The sequence below is a fragment of the Grammomys surdaster genome, unplaced genomic scaffold (assembly GCF_004785775.1).
Source record: "Grammomys surdaster isolate TR1022 unplaced genomic scaffold, NIH_TR_1.0 194, whole genome shotgun sequence".
Taxonomy (NCBI): Eukaryota; Metazoa; Chordata; class Mammalia; order Rodentia; family Muridae; genus Grammomys; species Grammomys surdaster.
In genome coordinates, this window is record NW_021604639.1 from 3,830,087 (window position 1) to 3,851,191 (window position 21,105).

The 21,105-nt window shown below is 44.3% G+C and overlaps 1 protein-coding gene and 1 pseudogene across 1 annotated transcript in view; both read left to right on the forward strand.

Annotated features, from left to right (window-relative positions):
• Window positions 1–21,105, forward strand: part of Edaradd (EDAR associated death domain) — a 42,523-nt gene that overhangs the window by 13,173 nt on the left and 8,245 nt on the right. The window contains exon 4 of the mRNA XM_028769927.1: window positions 6,344–6,402. Within this exon, the coding sequence (XP_028625760.1) occupies window positions 6,344–6,402 (59 nt within the window). The remainder of the gene's footprint in view (window positions 1–6,343; window positions 6,403–21,105) is intronic.
• On the forward strand, window positions 8,026–8,134 carry LOC114623235 (annotated as a pseudogene).

The following is a 21,105-nucleotide window of genomic DNA, read 5'->3' on the forward strand; positions in this document are numbered from 1 at the left end:
AAAGACTTTTTAGTTCAGGAGTCTCAAGGGGCTTCTGGAGTCACACATTTACAGGAGCTCCTTGGCCTAGTGACTGCTGCCTTGTTCTTGTTTCCTGCTGAGGAAAGAAAGAGGACCTCAGCATCACCAGCACACCATCATGCTGTTCAAGATGGTGGTGGGCAGGGAGCTTCCGCAGAATCATGATGCAGGCAGTGTGGGTCATATTCCCATCTCTGAGTCAATGGCTGCCATCAGGAAGATAGGGAAGCAGGGTGGTGGTGGTACCCATCTTTAATCCCAGCCCTTAGGAGGTAAAGGCAGGCAGATCTCTGTAAGTTCAAGGCTATCATGATCTACAGAGTGAGTTCCAGGATAACCAGGGCTACATAGAGAAACCCTGCCTCAAAGAAGAAGAAGAGGAGGAGGAGGAAGAGGAGGAGGGGGAGGGGGAGGGGGAGAGGGAGGGGGAGGGGGAGAGGGAGAGGGAGAAGAAAGAAGAGGGGGAGGGGGAAGAAAAGAGGAAGGGAGAAGGAAGAGGAGGAGGAAAGAGAATGTGAGTTAGCTCAAGTTCCAACTGGGGAAGACTTGCAGTAGATTCCAGTGAAACCCCAGTAATGTTCTGTGGCCAAAAGTCACCCCCAAAGTTATCTTTTGTAATTGAGGAGGAGGAGGAAGAAAAGGAAGAGGAGGAAGAGAAAGAAGAGGAGAAGGAGGAGAGATTCTTGCTTGTCAGGCTCAAAGGTCACCCCCAAAGTTATCTTTTGTAATCCACAGCCTCAAATTCAAACATGCTAAGGATCAGAAAGTGGCCAGACCCTAGCCTTTTGCGGCCCAGCCTCACAGGGTAATTGCAAAGCCAATCAGATCATCCCAGCTCCAGAGATGGCAGAGCACCTGGCTGCTTGCTCTCTGTGCAGAGGTGGCCTATGGAACCCCTGCCCAGGTGGGCTTTCTGGTATATCTCTGGTAGTGAGAACAGGGGAGAGCTCCCCACCAGGGCCACCAATAGAAAAGTCCAGGTTTCAGACAAGGCACTGTTCTCTCCCCTCCCTGGCCTCAGACTCTCCTGTCCTGTGGTGTGATACCATTTATGTGTCAGCCCTTTTCTAAGTGACTGTAGGAATGGAGGAGAGGCCAAAGCCTGGCTTGAGCGCAAACCATGACTGTGTTTGGCAGGTTTCCAGCAATCTCCCTTGCCCCGAACCCTCTCCACAGGTAACCTGTCCTACCTAGAAAGTATAATGTGTCATTATATTTTAGTGTAATTTTTCTCCTCCCTTGCTGTCTCACCCCAAGCTTCCTATAGCTAATTTGGCTCCCCCTCCCCAGATATTCCTTCTCAATTTCACATCACATGTATTTTACTAACCTCCTCCCCACACCCCACACATACCTGTGACACTCACGCCCTATATAGATAGATAGATATAGATAGATAGATAGGCAGATAGGTAGATAGGCAGATAGGTAGATAGATAGATAGATAGATAGATAGATAGATAGATACATACATACATACATACATAGCTAAATGCTTTTTTTTTCCTCCGAAGAGTTGAATGTGGTGTCATATGCTGTATACCAGTGCTGAGGAAGTCAGACAGGCATATCTTTTTGGTCTTACTGGCCAGCCAGTCTAGAGCCCACCCAGCACATGTGCATGCACGTGCACACACACACACACACACACACACACATATTTTTAAAAGGAGAATTCAACAAAGGAGATCCAGGTTCTGGATCCTGTTCTAAGAAGCATGAGCACCAGACAGGAATCAAGGGATCAAGGGAAGGCTGGCCAACCACCCCCAGAAATCAGTTTAAGGATTGTCAAGCAGAATCGCCTAGAGGGTACACTTGGATCCATGTTATAAAGATCTTTTCTTCTTTGCCCTTGAATGTGATTTCCTGTTTTGAAAGGAAAAGACCACTGCTTAGCAACCCGATCCTACACTTGAAATATGGTCAGGTTTCTCCTCAAATCTGAGCTTTATACAACTTTTATCAGAGCTCTCGTGCCTTTCCAGGAAGTATGACTTTGAAAACATTCAACAGACCTTCCCTTTGTCCTTTGTCACCAGAAATAATACAAAGTGCATAATTTTTTTAAAGATGTATTTATTTTATTTATGAGTACACTGTAGCTGTCTTCAGACACACCAGAAGAGGGCATCCAATCTCATTACGGATGGTTGTGAGTCACCATGTGGTTGCTGGGATTTGAACTCAGGACCTCTGGAAGAGCCATCTCTCCAGCCCAAAGTGCATAATTTTTAAATACTCCAAATAAGCGCATCATTTTGTAGGTAAATGAATCTTGGTTAGAAGTGGTTTTCTTTTTTTTTTCAAGACAGGGTTTCTCTGTGTAGCCTGGGCTGTCCTGTAGACTTACTCTGTAGACCAGGCTGGCCTTGAACTCTGAAATCCGCCTGCCGCTGCCTCCCAAGTGCTGGGATTAAAGGCGTGCGCCACCACCGCCCGGTGGTTAGAAGTTTTATTAAAGTTTCAATTCAATTAAGGCAATTTACTGTCTGCTAGTGTTTTTCTTCATCTTCTTGAATGAGGACAATACCATCATTAGAAGTTTCTACTAGATATCTCACAGAATTTGTTTTTTTGAAGAGAGGGGGGTAGAGGACAGCCTGAGGGGGAGTAGGAAGGAAGTAGGATGACGCTATGTAGAACAAAGGATGAGGGCGGGTATGCATGAACATGTGCCACAGTGATGTCCGCTACACTGTATGCTGACTAAAAGAGCTGATAAAGGGGTTGAGGAGAAGGTTCCGTGCACAAAGTGCCTGCTGAGCAAGTATGAGGACCAGAGTTCGGATCCCCGGCACTCATGAAAGACAGGTGTAGGGATTTGAACCTGCAAACCTAATCCTAACTGGTGGAGTGAAGAGGGTCCCCAGAGCTCGATGGCCAGCCAGCCTTGTTGAAACACTGAGCTCCAGTGAGAGACACTGCCTCAAGAGCAATAAAGTAGAACAAAGACACCTCACGTTGACCTTGGGCTTCCACAAATAAATAAGTAAATCAACAAACAAATATTTTTTTTAGAAAGAGAGTTATTTTTAGAAATATAAAATCCATATGAAATAATTTAAGAGTCTAATTTGTGGACTTAAAAATAATCTAAACAGCAATCTAATTACATTTAGTATCAGCTAGGATTCTGGCATGCCTGTAAATTGGGGGTGTCTAGTTTACTTAATACTGGAGCCATGGGTAATTAGCTTTAACAATTTCCCTACGGTTGAAAAAGGCCTCAAAACTCATTTTCTTAAATAGGTTAGGCAAGCTTCCTAACATCTGTTATCCTGTCAGGAGAGGCCTACGTTCTTCTCGAGTGGCTTAGAGATGTTCTTTAATGCAGGCCAAGCTCGAGTGCTTTTGAATGCTGTGGTTTAGCTGTAAGTCATGTGGAAATCTAGGGTAATTTCAGCAATCAGCGTATGATTTATCACACCTGCTTTCTCATCAGGGACAAAGGCAGAGCTCCCACTAGAGTCAGCCCCTGACTCTAGGTCCATGGGTTTCTGTGGTGCACTCTGCTGGGTCTCTTGAGCAGCTCTGATTGACTTCCACGAGATGGGGACCAGATTGGCTACTTTTCTTGTTGCCAAGACCAAATCCCTGACAAAAGAAGGCTTTATTTTGCTTAAAGTTTCAGGATCCAGTTATTCACAGTGGAGAAGGCATAGCACAGGGGCGTGGCACATCTAGTCACATTGCATCTGCAGTCAGGAAGCAGAGAGAGAAAAAGTCTGGCACTTAGCCTGTTTCTCCTCTGGTTTCCATCCAGGACACCAGCCTGTGGGGTGGTGCTGCAGACATTCAGGGTCCTTCGTCCCTCCTCAGACCTTTTCAGACAAATTCTCATGAAAACACTCAGAAGTGTTTTTCCATGAGATTACAATTCAGTCAAGTTGACAAGGAAGCCGTTCAGCTACATTACAGGGACTTACTACATTTTTATCAGGAATCTCCTGACTCCTCACAGAAACTGCCAATTTGAGTATCCTGAAGAGAACATGTCTTCCTGTCACATTTGCAGATGTGTTTGGGAAAAATAGTTCTGATTTTTCAATGAGTGTTCACAGCAGAAGACACCTTCACACAGACAAGCCCTCATGTAAAACAAGGAAACTTTGGCTGGCTTGGTGGTACAGACCTACATACAAGTTACTTAGAAGGCTGAGTCAGGAGGATGGAGGGTTCAGGACCTGGCTAGGTTAAAGAATGCGGTCAAGGCTATTGTGGACAACTTAGTAAAATGCTGCCACAAAACAGAGTAAACAAAGGAGTCTAAAGACAAGCTCAGTGGTAGAGCATTTGCTAAGCGTGTGAGGACCTTACTTAGTTCAACCCCCAGTGCCCCCCCCAAAAAAAAAACCCAAAAACTCAATCATTTTCTTTGGAGTGCCTCTCTTTTACTGTTCAAAAAATGTCATAGTAAATTTAAGATGCAGGGGCTGATGGCTCAGTGGTTAAGAATGCTTGCTGCTCTTCCAGAGGACCTGAGTTTGCTTCCCAGTACCCACATCAGGTGACTAACAACTGTCTGTAACTTCAGCTCCAGGGGACCTGATGTCCCCTTCTGGGCTCTGGGGACACCCACATTTACAGTCTTTCTCACACACATATATAAAAAAGAAATAAAATCTTTTTTTTTTTTTTTTTTTTTTTTTGGAGACAGGGTTTCTCTGTGTAGCCCTGGCTGTCCTGGAACTCACTCTGTATTTCAGGCTGGCCTCGAACTCAGAAATCCACCTGCCTCTGCCTCCCAAGTGCTGGGATTAAAGGCATGCGCTACCACCGCCTGGTGAAATTAAATCTTTAAAAATTTTAAAACACAAAGTGAGGTAGATTGAGTCTGTTATTTTATATATATATATAAATCTGAGAATACGTGCATACTAGAGAAGTACTTTAATGCTGAAATTACATCCCTAGCCCAAGGAATTTGAACTTTGCTAAAGCTCTCAGGATACACAGTTCATTTAATTTTTTTAGTGTGATGCTGGAGACCCCTGTGCATGCTGGGCAAACACTCTGCTGCTGAGCCACTTCCTCCCATTCCTCTGGGATGTTCATTTTACAACCTCAGCATCACCCGCACGCACGTAGCTGCTGTAAGGAACGCTTAAATTAAACAAACTCCCGATGGTCCTTCCTCCACGGACTAGTCATGGATCTCCTCAGGTCTGGCCTCCATCCAGTTGAGTAATCTTGTTTGTAGCCTGGTTGGGGCCATCCAACTCCTCCGAGGGTAAGATTTGCTCTTTGGGTATAGGAAGCAGCAATGCTGAGCCAAGGGCAGGTTCACTGACTCGGAGAGCATTGGTATCCAATGCTCTGCCTCTTTGCTTTTTGGATCAGCGCAGGGTCCTCAGCTTGCCTCGTCTGCCCACTTCAATGCCCTTAAAGGTCAAGGAAAGATAGACTGTGGTGAGGGAAACAGCCATGAAGGGTCAGGCAGGTCATTACCTTTCACTGAATGACATTGACCAAGGTGCCAAATGGGGTTCTCCCTGGCTTGAGAACGCCTTCCGTTCTGTAAGCTTCATAAGAGCCGCATGTCATCTGTGACGCTGCTGGTCACATCTAGAACAGACCCATGTACAGATGGCTCATGTGGCCAACTGGCACTGGACAAACCAGAAGATCCCATTGGTCCGTAGAAACCGAACAGCCATCAGCCAGAGTACTGTGCTCTGACTCCTACAACAAGTGGGTATCCAGAGACAAACCTGCCAAGCCTCCTCTCTAGCCTCTCAACAATAGTTTTCATCCCGTGACAAGAGGTAGTATTGATCAGGAAGTAGTTTTGATTGCCTTCTCTCTACCCTGTTGATGAAGGTGGTTTACTACCCTAAGTTGATGGTTCCTGGCTGGACAGATGAAATGGGGTATAGTAAAGAGTCCCGTATGTTCATAGCCTGGAGAACAAGGATACCTCACAGTGTATAGATCTACACCAGATTGCACTTAGGAACGTGGGACGCTTGGAGTGCATGCTGTAAGTGTCAAGTTCTGTGGAATCTGCAGGGTGAGGTGTCTCCAGCTCCCTGAAAAGGCTATTGCCTCGTTTGAATAATTCTTTGTGCTGGTAGTGACTGGAATCCTCCTTCTCCAAAACCAACATGGCTCACTCCTGCCAAGAGGAACATTATGTAGCTGGGTGGAGAAAAGTTGGGATCTGAACTTGTCCTTGTTCAAATCCATCCCAATGTAACCAATGTCGAGGCAGCTCTTACTGCTGAGTTGTAATTTTAGGTCGTAGAGCAGAGTGTGTACGTTCTTCACCAAGCTGTGTATTGTTCTTTCCCCTCCCCTATGTCCCCCACCCCCACCTCAGCTAAGGAGTATGATACAGTCACTTCCAACTGTCCACCAAACTCTGATGATCAACATCAGGTAAGAATCATTTTAACTATTTGTTAAACTATAAATACCTAGGACTTTTATAAGAATGACCTGAGAAAGCATTAAAAAAAATGAGGGTGGGTGTACCAGGGCATGCCTGTAATCCCTGCATCACAGCTTGAAGATCAGACCATGCTGTGAGAGACCCTTCTCAAAACACAAAAAGTTATCTGGGACGTTGGGCTTCTTCAGTAAAGTGCTTGCGGCACAAGCATGGGGGGGGGCAGAGTTCAGATCCCCAGCACCTTGTGTAAATGCAGGTGGGTGTGGTGGGCTGCCTGTAATCCCAGCGACAGGGAGACAGGAACAGGGGTTCCCAGGACTAGTGGGATTGTAAAGCTCTGGGAGCAAGTGAGAGGTCTTTGATATCCAGGATGGAGGGAGATGGCAGGGCACAGGGACAGGACAATGAGTGTCAAGCTCAGGCTGTGTCTCACAAACAAGGTGGGGAGTGCCTGGTCCTCTCGGGTTCACATCTGTTCTCCATGTTCACTAGCAAACCTGCTTACAGTGAGTCTCCTAAGCTGCAGTTACAGCCTTGTGTATGTCAGGATGCACACATTTAAGACAGGCTGACTCATGCCTGTGCCTTCACATACCAAGCTGGGCCCTACCTAGCAAGTTTCCTTTGGTGATAAAAAAACAACACCACATTTTAAGGAAGAGCTAGAAAAGGCCCTGTTGGACAAAGGACTAAAGGTTAAGTTAAAGTGGGCTGAAGTGTGTTGGAGGTTGGACTGATAAACAGGAAAGTAGCTTCTCTTGGCAGTGGGAAAAGGAAGTGTTAGCGGGTATCGAAGACATTAAGACCTCCTACGCTCTGAGAACAGAGGGTCTAACTGGTGGATTAGCTAACTCTGGCTTTTTATCCATTCAGGGAAATAACAACCCACAATCAATTATTTTTCTAGAATTGAACCATTTATTTCCCAGAACAGTTTTAGGTTCACAGGAGAATAGCGTTGGAAGTACAGAGATTTCCCACCTAACACCTTGCCCACACACATAGCCTCCCATGCTCCCAGCATCCTCTGCCACGCAGGCACAGTTGTTATTGCCTGTGTACCCACACTGACACGTCATCCACTGCAGACCAGTGTGCTGGTTACGTTCATTCTGGGTGGTGTACATTCTGTGGCTTTGACCAAATTGCTAATGCCATGCTCGCACAGGGTAGTTGCACTGAGCTAAAAATCCTTTGTGCTCAGCTGCTCTCCCCTGGCACTCTCTGATCTTTTCGTCCTTTCTATAGCTGGTTTTCCCCAGAATGTTAGAGTTGAGATTACACCATAGGACTTCTTGCTCTTAGTAATATGCTTTTAAACATCTCTGTCTCATGATGGTTCATATTTCATTGCTTTCTTTCTCTTTTTTTTTGTGCTGTGTAATAGTCCAGTATCTGAATATACCATTAATTATCTATTTACCTACTAAAGGGTATCATGGTTGTAGGAAGTAAATCATTTTGTTCCATTTTAAGTGTGGGGTGTGTTTAGAGCTTGTCAAAGAGTCATAGATACGTAGGAGGCACTAGGCCCTTGTTTCCTCTAGCTGGCCACTGGTACCAGCTTGTCTAGATGATGGCAGTTTATCCTGGGTTGAAAAGTTACAGGGGTCTACAGCCATACCACCCTGAATGTATCCGATCTTGGAAGCTAAGTAGGGTCAGGCCTGGTTAGTACTTGGATGGGAGACCACCTGGAAATATTGGGTGTTGTAGGCTTTAATAAAAAAAGAAAAGAAAAGTTACAGGGATCCAGGCACATGGCTGAGCCATAATAAAAAAAAAAAGGAAGGAATTTCAACCCTCAGGATAAATATTAGATAAACCTTTGCATCCAGAACCAATAGATGGGAAACTGGGGTGGGGGTGGGGGGATGCTGTGCTAAATGAGACGTAGCGCCAGACTATGGGCCAAAGGAGACAGGGCTTTTGGAAGCCAGTGTCGTTAAAAGCTATTGTTCTGCCCTAAGTCAGTGGTGCTAGCCATTTTTGCCTTTTCTTTATGCTGATGTTGGTTCCTACCAAACTTGCAAAATATACACGACTTCACTGTCTTTGTCATGTCAGAGTGAGGGTCTCGTGTATCACAGTGGTTGCCTCAAAGTTCTGCCACTTAGGAAAAATTGGCTTTATGCACCCATGTGAAGGTTTGGGTGTGAGTGTCCAGGAGGGTGCCTGACGGTTCACAGGGTGAGAAGGTTCAGTTTTGTAAGAAGCCACAGTGTGGCTTCCAGAGTGACAGCTTAATTCTGAGCTCTCACCAGAAGCTAATACAGTCCCATCCCAGAACCACATGAAACCAGTGTGGTGGCAAGCACCTATAATCTCAGCCCCTGGGAGATGGAGGCAGGAGGACCCAGAAGCTCAAGGTCATTCTCAACTGCAAAGTGAGAATGAGGATAACCTGAACTACAGGAGACCCTGTCTTCTTTGGTGGGCTGAGGGGGGAGAGGGGATATATTCTATAATCCTCTTGACTCTTTAGAACATCAAGTCTCTACCCAGGTCCAGAGATAGTATTCAAACCCTCTTTTTCTGACCAATAATCGGAGTCTTCAGTTCCCATTCCTGTTTTTATAAGATTATGATGTTGACGCCTGATCTCAGACTAGATTCCTAGAAATACCGAACTGTCTGGATAACTGTAGTTCGATTGTGTGTTTTAAAGTTAGGTGATTGAATCCCACTGCCTTCCTCCAATTGACTATTCTGAATGGGAAGAAATACACTTTCTGTGTCAACTTGTCAATATTCAAAAACAGCTTTCGAGGGCTTTGAGTTGGATTGAATTGACTCTGTAGATCACCTTGGGGAGAACTGACAGCCTGTGTCAGTCATTGCTGTTTCTGATTTTTTACAAATGGCTGATACCATGCACTGAAGGAACCTTTTAGACACCTCCTCTGCACCCCTGTGTGTGGCCTGATTTCTTACAGTCATGGCTATATAGTCCAGTATGTTTTGCAAGCTCTACATGATGACCTGGGTTGAAGGCCATATGGATTTATTAAATCTTTACCAGCTTTTCTACTAATGACAAAAATACAGTATAACAGAATAGAAAAATGGACTATCCATGAAATTATTCCACTAATATCTATGTAGTGACTAATTTCTAATAAATGAGAATCTAATTTTGCTTCAATTATACATTATTTTAGACTCATATACAAGTACATGACTCATATACAAGGTAGCATCACCTGTTGTAAATTTGACCTAAAGAGTTAGTAATGGCCTGCGGTTGACCCAAGCTCTTTAGAGACGACCCATCCTGCTTGGCTTTGCCATTCCCACACTGCCCACAGCCGCTTGACATTTCTCAGTTGATAGCAGTTGGTGTACTAGTCCACATAAACCTAGAGAAACTGTAGGCCTCTTCCCTTCTCTGAAGGGCACTGAGCTGAAAGAACAGTCCTGTGTAGGTACTACTGGGACTCACCTGGTAAATATAAGGTGTAGTACTTCCTTTTCTTGTTGTGACCAAAAACCTAAGAGTAACACCTTAAGAGTGAAAGAATTTGTTTTGTCTCACGGTTTCAGAGATACAATCTGTGAAGACTCAGTGGACTTTCTGGTGGTGGGGGCATATGGGGGCTATTCTTCACATCATGGTAGATCAGAAAGCAAAGAGCTGTCAGCTGAGGTGGGTGACAGTATACAAAGGCCTCTCTAGTAACATAAGTTCTCCAAGCTAGGCCTTACATACCAGAGCTTCCACGACCCCCTGAAACTTGATTCCTAGCATCTAGGAACCAAGTATTTAAACACGTGAGTCGGGAGGCAATACTTCAGACTCAAACTCTTACACGGGGTTGTTCGTTTCTTTGCACTGGATTGTAAGGCACTGGGTAGAACTCTATAGCCAGCAGGCTCATTGCCTTGGCAGAGCCGTGGGCTCACTAGAAGATATGCAGATCCGAAGCCATTAAGTGCATGGTAATAACAGGGCACCGGCAGGGACCAGCCAGGCTGCAGATGCTATCTGCCATTAGTCAGCCTGGCAGGCCCCTGCCTGCAGTTCTGGACACGCAACAATCCTTTCAAGCTGCAACAAGATCTGTTTCATAGATTGGCCGGGACCTTGGGCTTTTTTTCTCTGAGGGAAATATCAGACAGCTCTGGTTTATTTGGTAATTGCTTACTTTATCCCTAGCGTGGAGTTTATAGAACAAGGAACCAGCGTTACCAGGTAAGACTGCAGATCTCCTTAGACTATATACATGGTATTTCTAACTCTTCTAAGAGAGGCATTCTGTCACCTGCCAGTCCAAATAATCCACACGTTTCCTTAAGCTGGACCATAAAGGTCTCTTGAGACACAGCTGTCTGGGCATCTTGGAGGAGACAAAGAATTTCAAAGGGTTGGAAATCACCTGCTCTCATCACTATGCAGCCTGCCATCTCTCTACCTCAGTTGTTGTTGATGGCTGACAAGCATCTCATGTCAGATTGAAGACGCTATCTTTGAACAGATGCTTGGTGTTAAAAATACTCAATCCAGATGGCCGGATGGCTCAGTAGGCAGAGCACTTGCTGCCAACTCTGATGACTTGAGTTCTATCCCCAGGATCCACATGATGGGAGAGAATTCAGACACTGTCCTCTGGCATCCATTCTCATGATATTTGTAGACACATAGACACAGACAGACAGATATACACAGAGAGATATAAAAATTAATTAAATAAATAAAAATACTCAAGCCTGGTAAAATGGTTCACACCTGGAATCTTAGCACTTGGGAGGTAAAGGAAGGAGAATTAGTCCAAGGTCATCCCCATCTACATAGCTAGTTCAAGGCTAGCCTAAGCTACTATATAAGCCCTTGTCTTTAAAAAAACAAAGAAAGAAAAAAAAATAGAGGCTGGAGAGATGGCTCAGTGGTTAGGAACATTGTCTGCTCTGACTGAGGTCCTGATTTGATTCTCAACACCCACACCATGCCTCGTAACCATCTGTAACTCTAATTACAGGGAATCTTATGACCTCTTCTGGTTTCTCTGTGCATGCACATATGACATACATTCACAGACACACATAGATATAAAAAAAAACAATAAAATAATCTATGTTTAAAACAACAAAAAATGAATAATAGAATTTCTCTTTCCATCTTTTGATAAGCAAGATAATTCTGTCCTAATCCAATGACCATCTGACTCTATCTCCCGCTGGTGTCTAGCTTCCTTAGAGAATACCATTGGTGCCACATTAAATCCACAGTCCCCAGTGCCACTCATGGTTTCAGAGCAGGGGGTGCTTTTGTCTATAATGAAGCGTCCCAGAAATAAACATCTAAAAGAAAACTGTAGTATTCTGACTTGATATAGCTTATTAAGGCCAACAGCTTTGACTTATTACTATTTTTTTGGACCAAGTCAAGATCAAATATTTGTGGTTAAGCCAGGCCTTGTTAGAGCTTGTAACCCTAGCTACTTGGGAGGCTAGTACAGGAGGATCAAAGGTTAGAGGTTGGCCTGGGTTACAGGATGAGTTCAAAGACAGCCTAGGCAACTTGGTACGACCCTCCCTCAAAATTTAAAAAAAAAACAAAAAAAAAAAACAGAAATAGAACTCAAGATATTTCTCAATGGTAGACCACTTACCTAGCATGTATGAGGCCCTAGGTTCAACCCTTTGTACTAAAACATATATGTGCACATACATACATGTTTATGTCTTAGGGTTTTTATTGCTATGAAGAGACACCATGACAACCTCAACTCTTATAAAGGAAAATATTTAATTAGGGCTGGCTTGCAGTTCAGAGGTTTAATTCATTATCATAATGGTATGAAGCATGGCAGCATCCAGGCAGACATGGTGCTGGAGAAGGAGCTGAGAATTCTACATCTGGAGCCACAGGCAACAGGAAGAGACAGTGAGCCACTGGGCCTGGCTTGAACTTCTAAAACCTCAAAGACAACCCCTTGTGACACACTTCCTCCAACAAAGCCTCACCCACTCCAACAAGGCTATACTTCCTAATAGTGCCATTCTCTATGGACCTATGGGAGCCATTTATTCAAACTGCCACAGTATGCAGTATGTATAAACACACATACTGTATATATACATACATATATATGTGTGTGTGTGTGTGTGTGTGTGTGTTTGTGTGTATGTGTGCATGTATATATATATATGTGTGTATATGTATATGGATTTACATGTACACATGTGTATATACACATATATGTATTGTACATGTACATTTGCACAAACATACACATGTATATGGCATATATATGCATATATGTGTGCATATACACCTATATATACACACATACACACACATATATACACACACACACATATATATATGTATATATATACATATACATATATACATATTCTTGGAAAGGCATGGATAAGTAACTGTGTCTAGAACTTAGTGTTTTCCTATGATAGACTAAAAATTTTCCTTAAGTAATTATGAAGTCGGATGGCTTTCTAATTGATCAATGTCAACGCTTCTCTTCTTTTCCTTTCAGAGTTCTGTTGACTGTCACAACACATTTCGATTGGGTTTCAGTTGGTCTAGGTGTCTAGTAAAACTACCCTCATATACTGATGTTGTGGAGAGTGAAAACATAATCTTATAGAAAATTATCCAGCTATATCTATTGCCAATTGAGTGAACAAGCTTGCTTTAAGGGCAGGGCCCCAGAGAAGTCAGAATGTAAGACACATTCTGTACACTGGAAACTGAGGAGTCATGATGCTTCCATGTCTCCTGGTTGGGACTCGTTGAGTAAGTAATTGCACATTCACACTGTGTTAAACAATTAAAAAGAAGAGAGAAAGCCAGGCATGCATGGGGCTCATGCCTGTAACCCCAGTACTTAGCCAGAAAATCAGGAGTTCAAGTCCAGCCTAATAAGCTACATAAGATCCTATCTCAGATAGGCAAGCAGCCAGGTAGAGATGACAGACAGACAGACAGAACAGGCAGGCAAACAGACAGACAGACTGACTGATTGACTGATCAACAACTGGCTTTAAAAGAAATTCAAGGCTGTGAGTTGGCTCTGGAAGTAAGGGTGCCAACTGCTGGGTCTGAAAACCATAGTTCTATCTATAGGACCACAGGAGAGATGGCTCAGGAGTTAAGAGCACTTGCTGCTCTTGCAGAGACCAGAGTTCCTAGCACCCATGTTGGGCAGGTCATAGCCACCTGTAACTCCAGCTCCAGGGATCCGATACCCTCTTCTGGCCTCCTGGGGTGCCTGCACATACTCACATGTGGAGACACACACACACACACGCATCAAAAATAGAGCTGGAAAGATGACTCAGTAGTTAAAGTGTGTATTACTCTTGCAGAGGGCCCACTTCTAGCACCCATTTTGGGTATATCACGACTGCTGAATTAATATTGTGAAAATGACTATATTACCAAAATTAGCCTACATATCTAATGCACACCTATCAAACTTACTATGTCACATTTCACAGACCTAGAAAAAAACAATTCAACAATTAACACCCAAGGTCTGGGGGATCTGCTACGTCTAGCCTCTAAGAACACTGCACTCAAGTACACATACATATACATACATGTAAATGAAGATTAAAATAAATCTGAATATTTTTAAAGGATAATAAAATATTTTGCTATAAGAAATATTTTAAATACTAAATAAAATATTTAAAATACATTGGGATAGTCATCCAAATGTAAACTTTTTTGCATAGTAACATGTGAATAAAGTGGCCTTTGTTGGCCTCACACACTATCATGCAGGTCAGGAAAATCACAGAGTAACCAGTGTGTGATGTTACACACTTCACCACATGGCTGACAAGTCTCTGTTACCAGCATGGTCCCAATATTACAAGCCTGGAGTTTGTGAATGAAACAGATCTAAAGAGACATCACCACCCCCCTTTAATATCCATGTCCTGTGGTCTACCTGTGTTTGCATGTACCAACTGTAATCACCTGAACAATAACCAACTCTACTCCATACACAAAGGGAAAACCCGTGATCTTTCATCTCTGCATTTGTAGTGTGAGTTTGGAATTACACTCAGCACCCTGGCCTCCCAGTTCCAGCAACAGCTAAGGGTTTTGACCCACACTTCAACTCCAGCTGTGGCAGGCCTACGTCATCACATAGAAAACCTGCAGAGGAGAAGAAAGAGCTAAGCGTACACAGACCTGCAGATTTGTTCTCATCTGAGCAATGACCGTGGCATTTCTTTCAATTTTTTGTTCTTCTGTACATTTTTATTCTCGGTGAGGAGATCCCTGCGCCCAGCCTCACCTGAGTCCTGGCCCACTTTCATGTTGTCTTTGTTCTCTCTGGGCTTTTAACACAGGACCCCTGAACTGTTGATGTTTGTATGTACAGCCATCGTCAGATTAAATGGAGACAAACCGAAAGCATTTCCTTTAAAATCAGGACCAAGACATTCACTCTCCCCTGTCTTATTTTATTGCTTGAAGTCTTAGCAATTACATAAGAGAAAGGCATAAAGGGAATAAAAATGTGAGACAAAGAAGTCAAAGTATCCCTATTTACAGATGGCATGGCATCGCTTGAATGATCCTATAAAGTCAACTAGAAAGCTCCTACAGCTATTAAACACAGTAAAGTTGCAAGATACAAAATCAATATAAAATATGAAAGCAACATTTCTTTCATATATACCAACAACATACCACAGAGGAAAAAAATTAGGAAAATATATTCCATTCAAGACAGCTTTTTAAAGAAGTATCTACTAGGGCTGTAGACATGGTTCAGTGGTTAAGAGCATTAGCTGCTCATCCAGAGGACCCAGGTTCAATTCCCAGCACCCACGTGGCAGCTCACAGCTGTCTATAATTTCAGCTCCAGAGGATCCAACACCCTCATACAGACATACATGTAGGCCAAACACCAAATGTACATTTAAAAAAATGTACCTAGGGGGCTGGAGAGATGGCTCAGAGGTTAAGAGCATTGACTATTCTTCCAGAGGTCCTGAGTTCAATTCCCAGCAAACACATGGTGGCTCACAACCATCTATAATGGGATCCAATGCCCTCTTCTGGTGTGTTTGACAGCTGCAGTGTACTCATATACATAAAATAAATTTTAAAAATTAAAAAAAAAAACCTTAAAAATGTACCTAGGAACACGCACCTAGCTAAAGAAAAAAGACCTGTACAGTGAACATTTCTTGACACTGAAAAAGGAAATCAAGATACTAGATGGTGGGAAGACCTCCCATGCTCATAGACTGGCAGAATTAATATTGTGAAAATGACTATATTACCAAAATTAGCCTACATATCTAATGCACACCTATCAAACTTACTATGTCACATTTCACAGACCTAGAGAAAAACAATTCAACAATTAATATGGAACCACAAAGACTGTAGATACCCACAGCAAATCCAAAAAATAAGAATACAACAGGAGACATCACAACACCTGACTTCAAGTTATACTGTAGAGCCAGAGTGACAAAGCCAGCTTGGAACTAGCCTGAGAACAGACATACTGATGGAACAGAATAGAGGGCCTGGAAACAAAAACCAACAAAGCTATGCCACGTAAATCTTGACAAAGGAAGCAAAAATTCACAGTGGGGGATAGTGTATTTAATAAATGGCATTGGTAAGACTGAACCTCCACCAGCATAAGGATGAAACTAGATTTATAGTATTTTATTTGTAAATACATTTACTTAACCCTTTTACTGAATACATCGTTTTTGTCTTTCTAGCTGTCTGAACCCAGCTGGGCTCCTTTCTTGGCTTTCCCTTTTTCCTCTTTCATGGTTTACTGGGGGGCATCCACTCTCGACCTTTTTACTCTGCTGAGGACCTCTTCTGTGCATGTGCCTCTTACCTCCTTCTTCCACTTCCTGAGGGCTAGGACTACAGACATGTGTTGCTAACGCCCATTTTATACAGCGCTTGCAGATCAAACCCTGGGCTGAGGCAAGCACTCTGCCAACTGAGTTACATCCTCGACCCTGAGCTAAACCTAGTTTGAACACAGCCTTTGTGCTCAGCACTAGAGACATGAAAATGAGTAAACAGAGCTGTAACAGAGGCATGCACAAAATCCATAACCCAAGGAGCAAGGCAAGGTATCAGAAATGATGATACCATCTCTCTAGACACAGGAGTGAAGAAGATGATGACTTAAGGCCAATGCAGACACCCATGAGAATGGGAGGAGTCCACTGGCTCAGCCTGTACCTTATGAAGTAAGGGGACAGAGTGGGGACCTGTATCAGGACCTGATAAAACTCAGGATAGTCAGGAGGTATACTTGGTAGGGTTCTCTGGAGGAACATAACTGGTAAAGAGGGATTTAGTAGTCTGGCTTGAAGGATGTGGTCTGGGTAGTCTAGCAATGTCTGGAGGCCTCAGCTATCCCAATCTATCACTTGAAGGATTCCTGGGGAGGCCCAGAGCCTCATGTTGAAAGAAGCTGTTTTACCAATCTCAGAGAAGATGGCAACAGAGGCAGCAGACACAGTTGCAGCAACAACATAGTAGATGAACTTGCTAACAATGCCTGAAGCTAGCAGGCAAAAAGCAAAAGTGGTTCCCTTAACCTTCCTTCTATCTGGACCACAGGTAGAAGGTCCTGCCCACATTTATGGTGAATCTTCCCACAAGAAAATCCCTTACAAGCATGTCCAGAGGCTTGCCTCATGAGCGATCTAGATTCTGTCAAATTGACAGCATTAACTATCAGAGAGGAGGACCCTAGGATGAGCATGGAACAGCTAGATCAGGGGACATGAATGTGTGAGGTTTAACAGTCTAGAGCAAGATGGGTTGGAGTTTAGGGAACTCCAGAGATTGGCCAGAGGCCCACGGTTATCAGACAAAATCAGCACACAACCAGGAATGAAGGCTGTTGTGTGAATTCGTCCTGGGGAGACATAAACAAACATCTGCTAACCCCAGACAGGGCACCAAAGTCATGATTCTATCTGAGAGGTGATCAGACTTCCCCATGAGAGCATGGATGAGGGGTGGTTTGCAGGAGTGTAGAGGACCCCAGAGCTTCTGGTCACCAAAAAGTCACCCCAACATGAATGACAACACTTTCATAGCTGCATAGATGGAGTTCCCCTCAGTTAAGCTTCCACACTGTGTATGATCTAGCATGTCCTGGAGCAGAATTGCATACAGCTGTCAAGGGTGTATAGGATAGAGTGGCTGAATCTTAGGTGACCCTCCTAACCTCCCTCTATGGGAAAGATCAATAGGCCTCAAGTGTCACTTAGAAGTAGTCACAGTCACTCTCATAAAGGTGGTAATGGCTGTTATGCTCCCAAGACTGCTTTCTTTTTCTTTTCTTTCTTTTTTTTTTTTTTGGTTTTGTTTTTCAAGACATGGTTTCTCTGTGTATCCCTGGCTGTCCTGGAACTCACTCTGTAGACCAGGCTAGCCTCGAACTCTCGAACTCAGAAATCCGCCTGCCTCTGCCTCCCAAGTGCTGAGATTAAAGGCGTGTGTCACCACTGCCCGGCTCCAAGACTGCTTTCTATGGCAATGATTCACCTGTAATCTTGGCATCAAGAAGCTGAGACAAGAGACCTCATATTTGAGGTCAGCATGGGCTGCCTCCTGAGACCCTTTCTCAAGACAACAACAGCAAACAGAACCCCTTCCCTCAAGAGAAAAAGGATAGGAATGGAGGCTAGACCCAAGAGGGGCTTAGACATTTGAGGCCACAGAGCAGGCGGGAATGGAGAAGTAAGGAGTCTCATGTTGAAGAGAAGCTTGTGGAATCGTCTGGAAAACACGGACTCCATTCTGTGTCCAGTTTCCTCCACACTTCTTTTCCTTTATCCACAATGTAGTCTACTGGAGAAGACAGACTCCAACCCCAAAGCCTCGGCCACTGTGGGCCATGCTACAGGATGTAGTGGGCGGAGCCAGCTCAAAGAACCCACATGGGGCATTTGGAGAAAGCTCCCAAGAGGAAGTGATGCGTCAGCTGAGGCCTGATGAGTGTGGTGGCACCACCCACCCGGACAGGGTTTCATAAGGCCTCTCACCAGATCTTGACCTCACCTGATCCTCAGACCTGGTGGTTTCCCTGCAACTCAGGAGGGTCACCTCCCTTCTTTCTGACCCTGTCTCTGTTTCCCTTCCATCTGGGTATTTGGGTGATGCCGGAGGCTGGGACCTCCCAGCTGGCTCCCTACAGGACATCTTCCTCCCAGAGTCTGCTCAGCATACCTATTTCTATCGCTTGCTGTTGTCTCTCCTAGGAACCAGTCTATTGTGCACGGACCTGCCATCTTTCCTTGTCCTCTTCAGAGCCTGCTCTGCCCTCTCCTCATCTCCTTTGCTCATCTCCTAGTGACTTTTTCACCTCTTGTCCTCTCACTCTCCTGTCCCCTCCCAGACGGAGAGGAATCTGTATCCAAGACTCAGCCCCTGCCTTCCATGTGTCCTGTACTTGCAACCAGTCATTATTCTCCCTGCTAATTTAACACTGTTCTGGCCTGGACATGTCCTGCTTCCAGTGAGGGCTGTAGTGAACTCTAGTGTCTGTAGATAAAGTGTGGCTCCTACGAGGGCAGGAGCCATTCCCGTCTCTTTTCTATCTTGCTCCTCATCTCTGTCTACGACTCAGTGACACTGAAGGATTTCCTGCTTTTCCGTGTCCTTGTCAGCTGCTATAGGCCCTGAGAAAATGCCCTCTTCTGCAAGCATCCACTTCCAGACCCTCAGTAGGGCCACTCTCAACCATCTTTGTGTCCGTCCGGGAAACGATCTCTGACTTAGTTTATCTTATTTATAGTTTGCTCGTGGTATTGTTATTTGTGCTTTTGGCATTTGGCTTGTATTTTTCAGAGACAGGGTCTCATGTAGCCCAGGCTGGCCTTCTCCAGCATTCACCTCTCAAGTTCTGGGATTGCAAGCACGCACCAATGCTCCTGGCTTATGTGGTATTTGGGATTGAACCCAGAGCTTCACATATGTTAGACAAGCACTCTGACAACTAAGCTATATTTCCCCAACCCTTCCCAAATCTCCCCCAACCCCTATAAATAAGGTCTCATGTAGCCCAGGTCGGCTTTGAACTTGTAATCCTCTTTTCTTCACCTCCCAAGTGCTGGGATTATAGAGGTATGCACTACCACACAAGTATTTGTGCTTGTGTGTGTTGACATAAGTTCTTACTGTAACCCATACTGATATCTACAGTCAGCAAATCTACCTGTTCTAGCTTTCCAGGTGCAGGGATCACAGCTGTGAACCACCACCCAGTCTGAGGATTTGTTTGTTTATTTATTTATTTTTATTATTTTTTTATGCTAGGGATCAAACCCAGGGCCCATACATACTAGGCAAGCACTTCCCCTCCCCCCAGCTACATCCCCAGCCCTCCCCTGAGTACTCATAATCAGGTCAAGGGTTCAGGTCCTTAGACATGTGTATGTAAGTTCCTACATGCTTCTGCACATTAACACCCCAATGAGCAAATATGGAATAAAGGCCGGAATGTTGTTTCAACAAGATCAAAATACATAAAGCACAAAATAAGTCTTTTTCTGATTTCACTGTTGGGAAATTCACATTCAAGTGGCACAATTATCAAATCTGGAAACAAAGACCCTGGCTTATTTTTTGTTTTATTTTCTTCTTTGAGGCACATGCTATATATGTAGCCTGGGCTAGCCTGGAACTCACTATGAGTCTAGCTGTCCTCACAGTGGACAAGTACTAGGACTTGGCCACTAGTACTCTGCTGTTTTCATCCATTTCATAGTAACTCTGAATCAGGCTCCCTGCCAACATCCTGGGGGCGAATCTGACCAAAGTCCTATTGGTCTGTTAATCTCTAGATGATGAGAAATCAGATAGACTGAGCTAGGCAACACAGCTTTGACTTTTGGGAAACACTGTGGTTTAGAAGGGTCCTTTATACCATGAAATCTATAAACCTTTAACATTCCTGTCTCTCTCTCTCTCTCTCTCTTCTCTCTCCCTCCCTCTCCCTCTCCCTCCCCCTCCCTCTCCCTCTCCCTCTCTCTCTCTCTCTCTGACTTGGAGTTTCTGTTCTGTCCTTGTGGCTCACGCTTCCAATTCAGTGAACAGAATTGACTGTGCTGATGTAAGAGCAAGCAGGCCTGCCCAGGCCTGTGGGAACTCTGCAGATAGGAAAGGGCAGGTCTCCACAAGGTGGTGAGTGTGGCCGTCTGGGGGATGGGGATCTCAGTGCTCTACTTTGTGACCATGTGAGGCTGTGCAGAGACATTCAGGCCCCTTTGGGGGCTTCTTATAATTCTTACACACATACACATGCACATTCGCGTGTGCAAGTGCACACACACACACATGCATACACACATACAATATACACATGTGTACACATATATATCTCAATATACAAACACTATCTTTCTCCTGTCTTCAGTCTCTCCTTTTCATACTCTCTTCCCACCCTGCCCCCATAGCCCAAGTAATAGAAGCCAGAAAAAGGTACTGCAGAAATCCAATGGCTCCCAAGCAGGCTGGCTTTGTTGTAGTCCTGGAAAGGCAGGGACAGGCAAGAAAGCAGAAGAACAGAGCAAGTGTTGGCTCAGTTCCTAGGGGAAGGCCTGGCTGGTAAGGATAGGAATGGTCTTATGGCAGGTAGGAAGTCTCAGGATTAATACATTCACACACACACACACACACACACACACACACACACACACACACACAC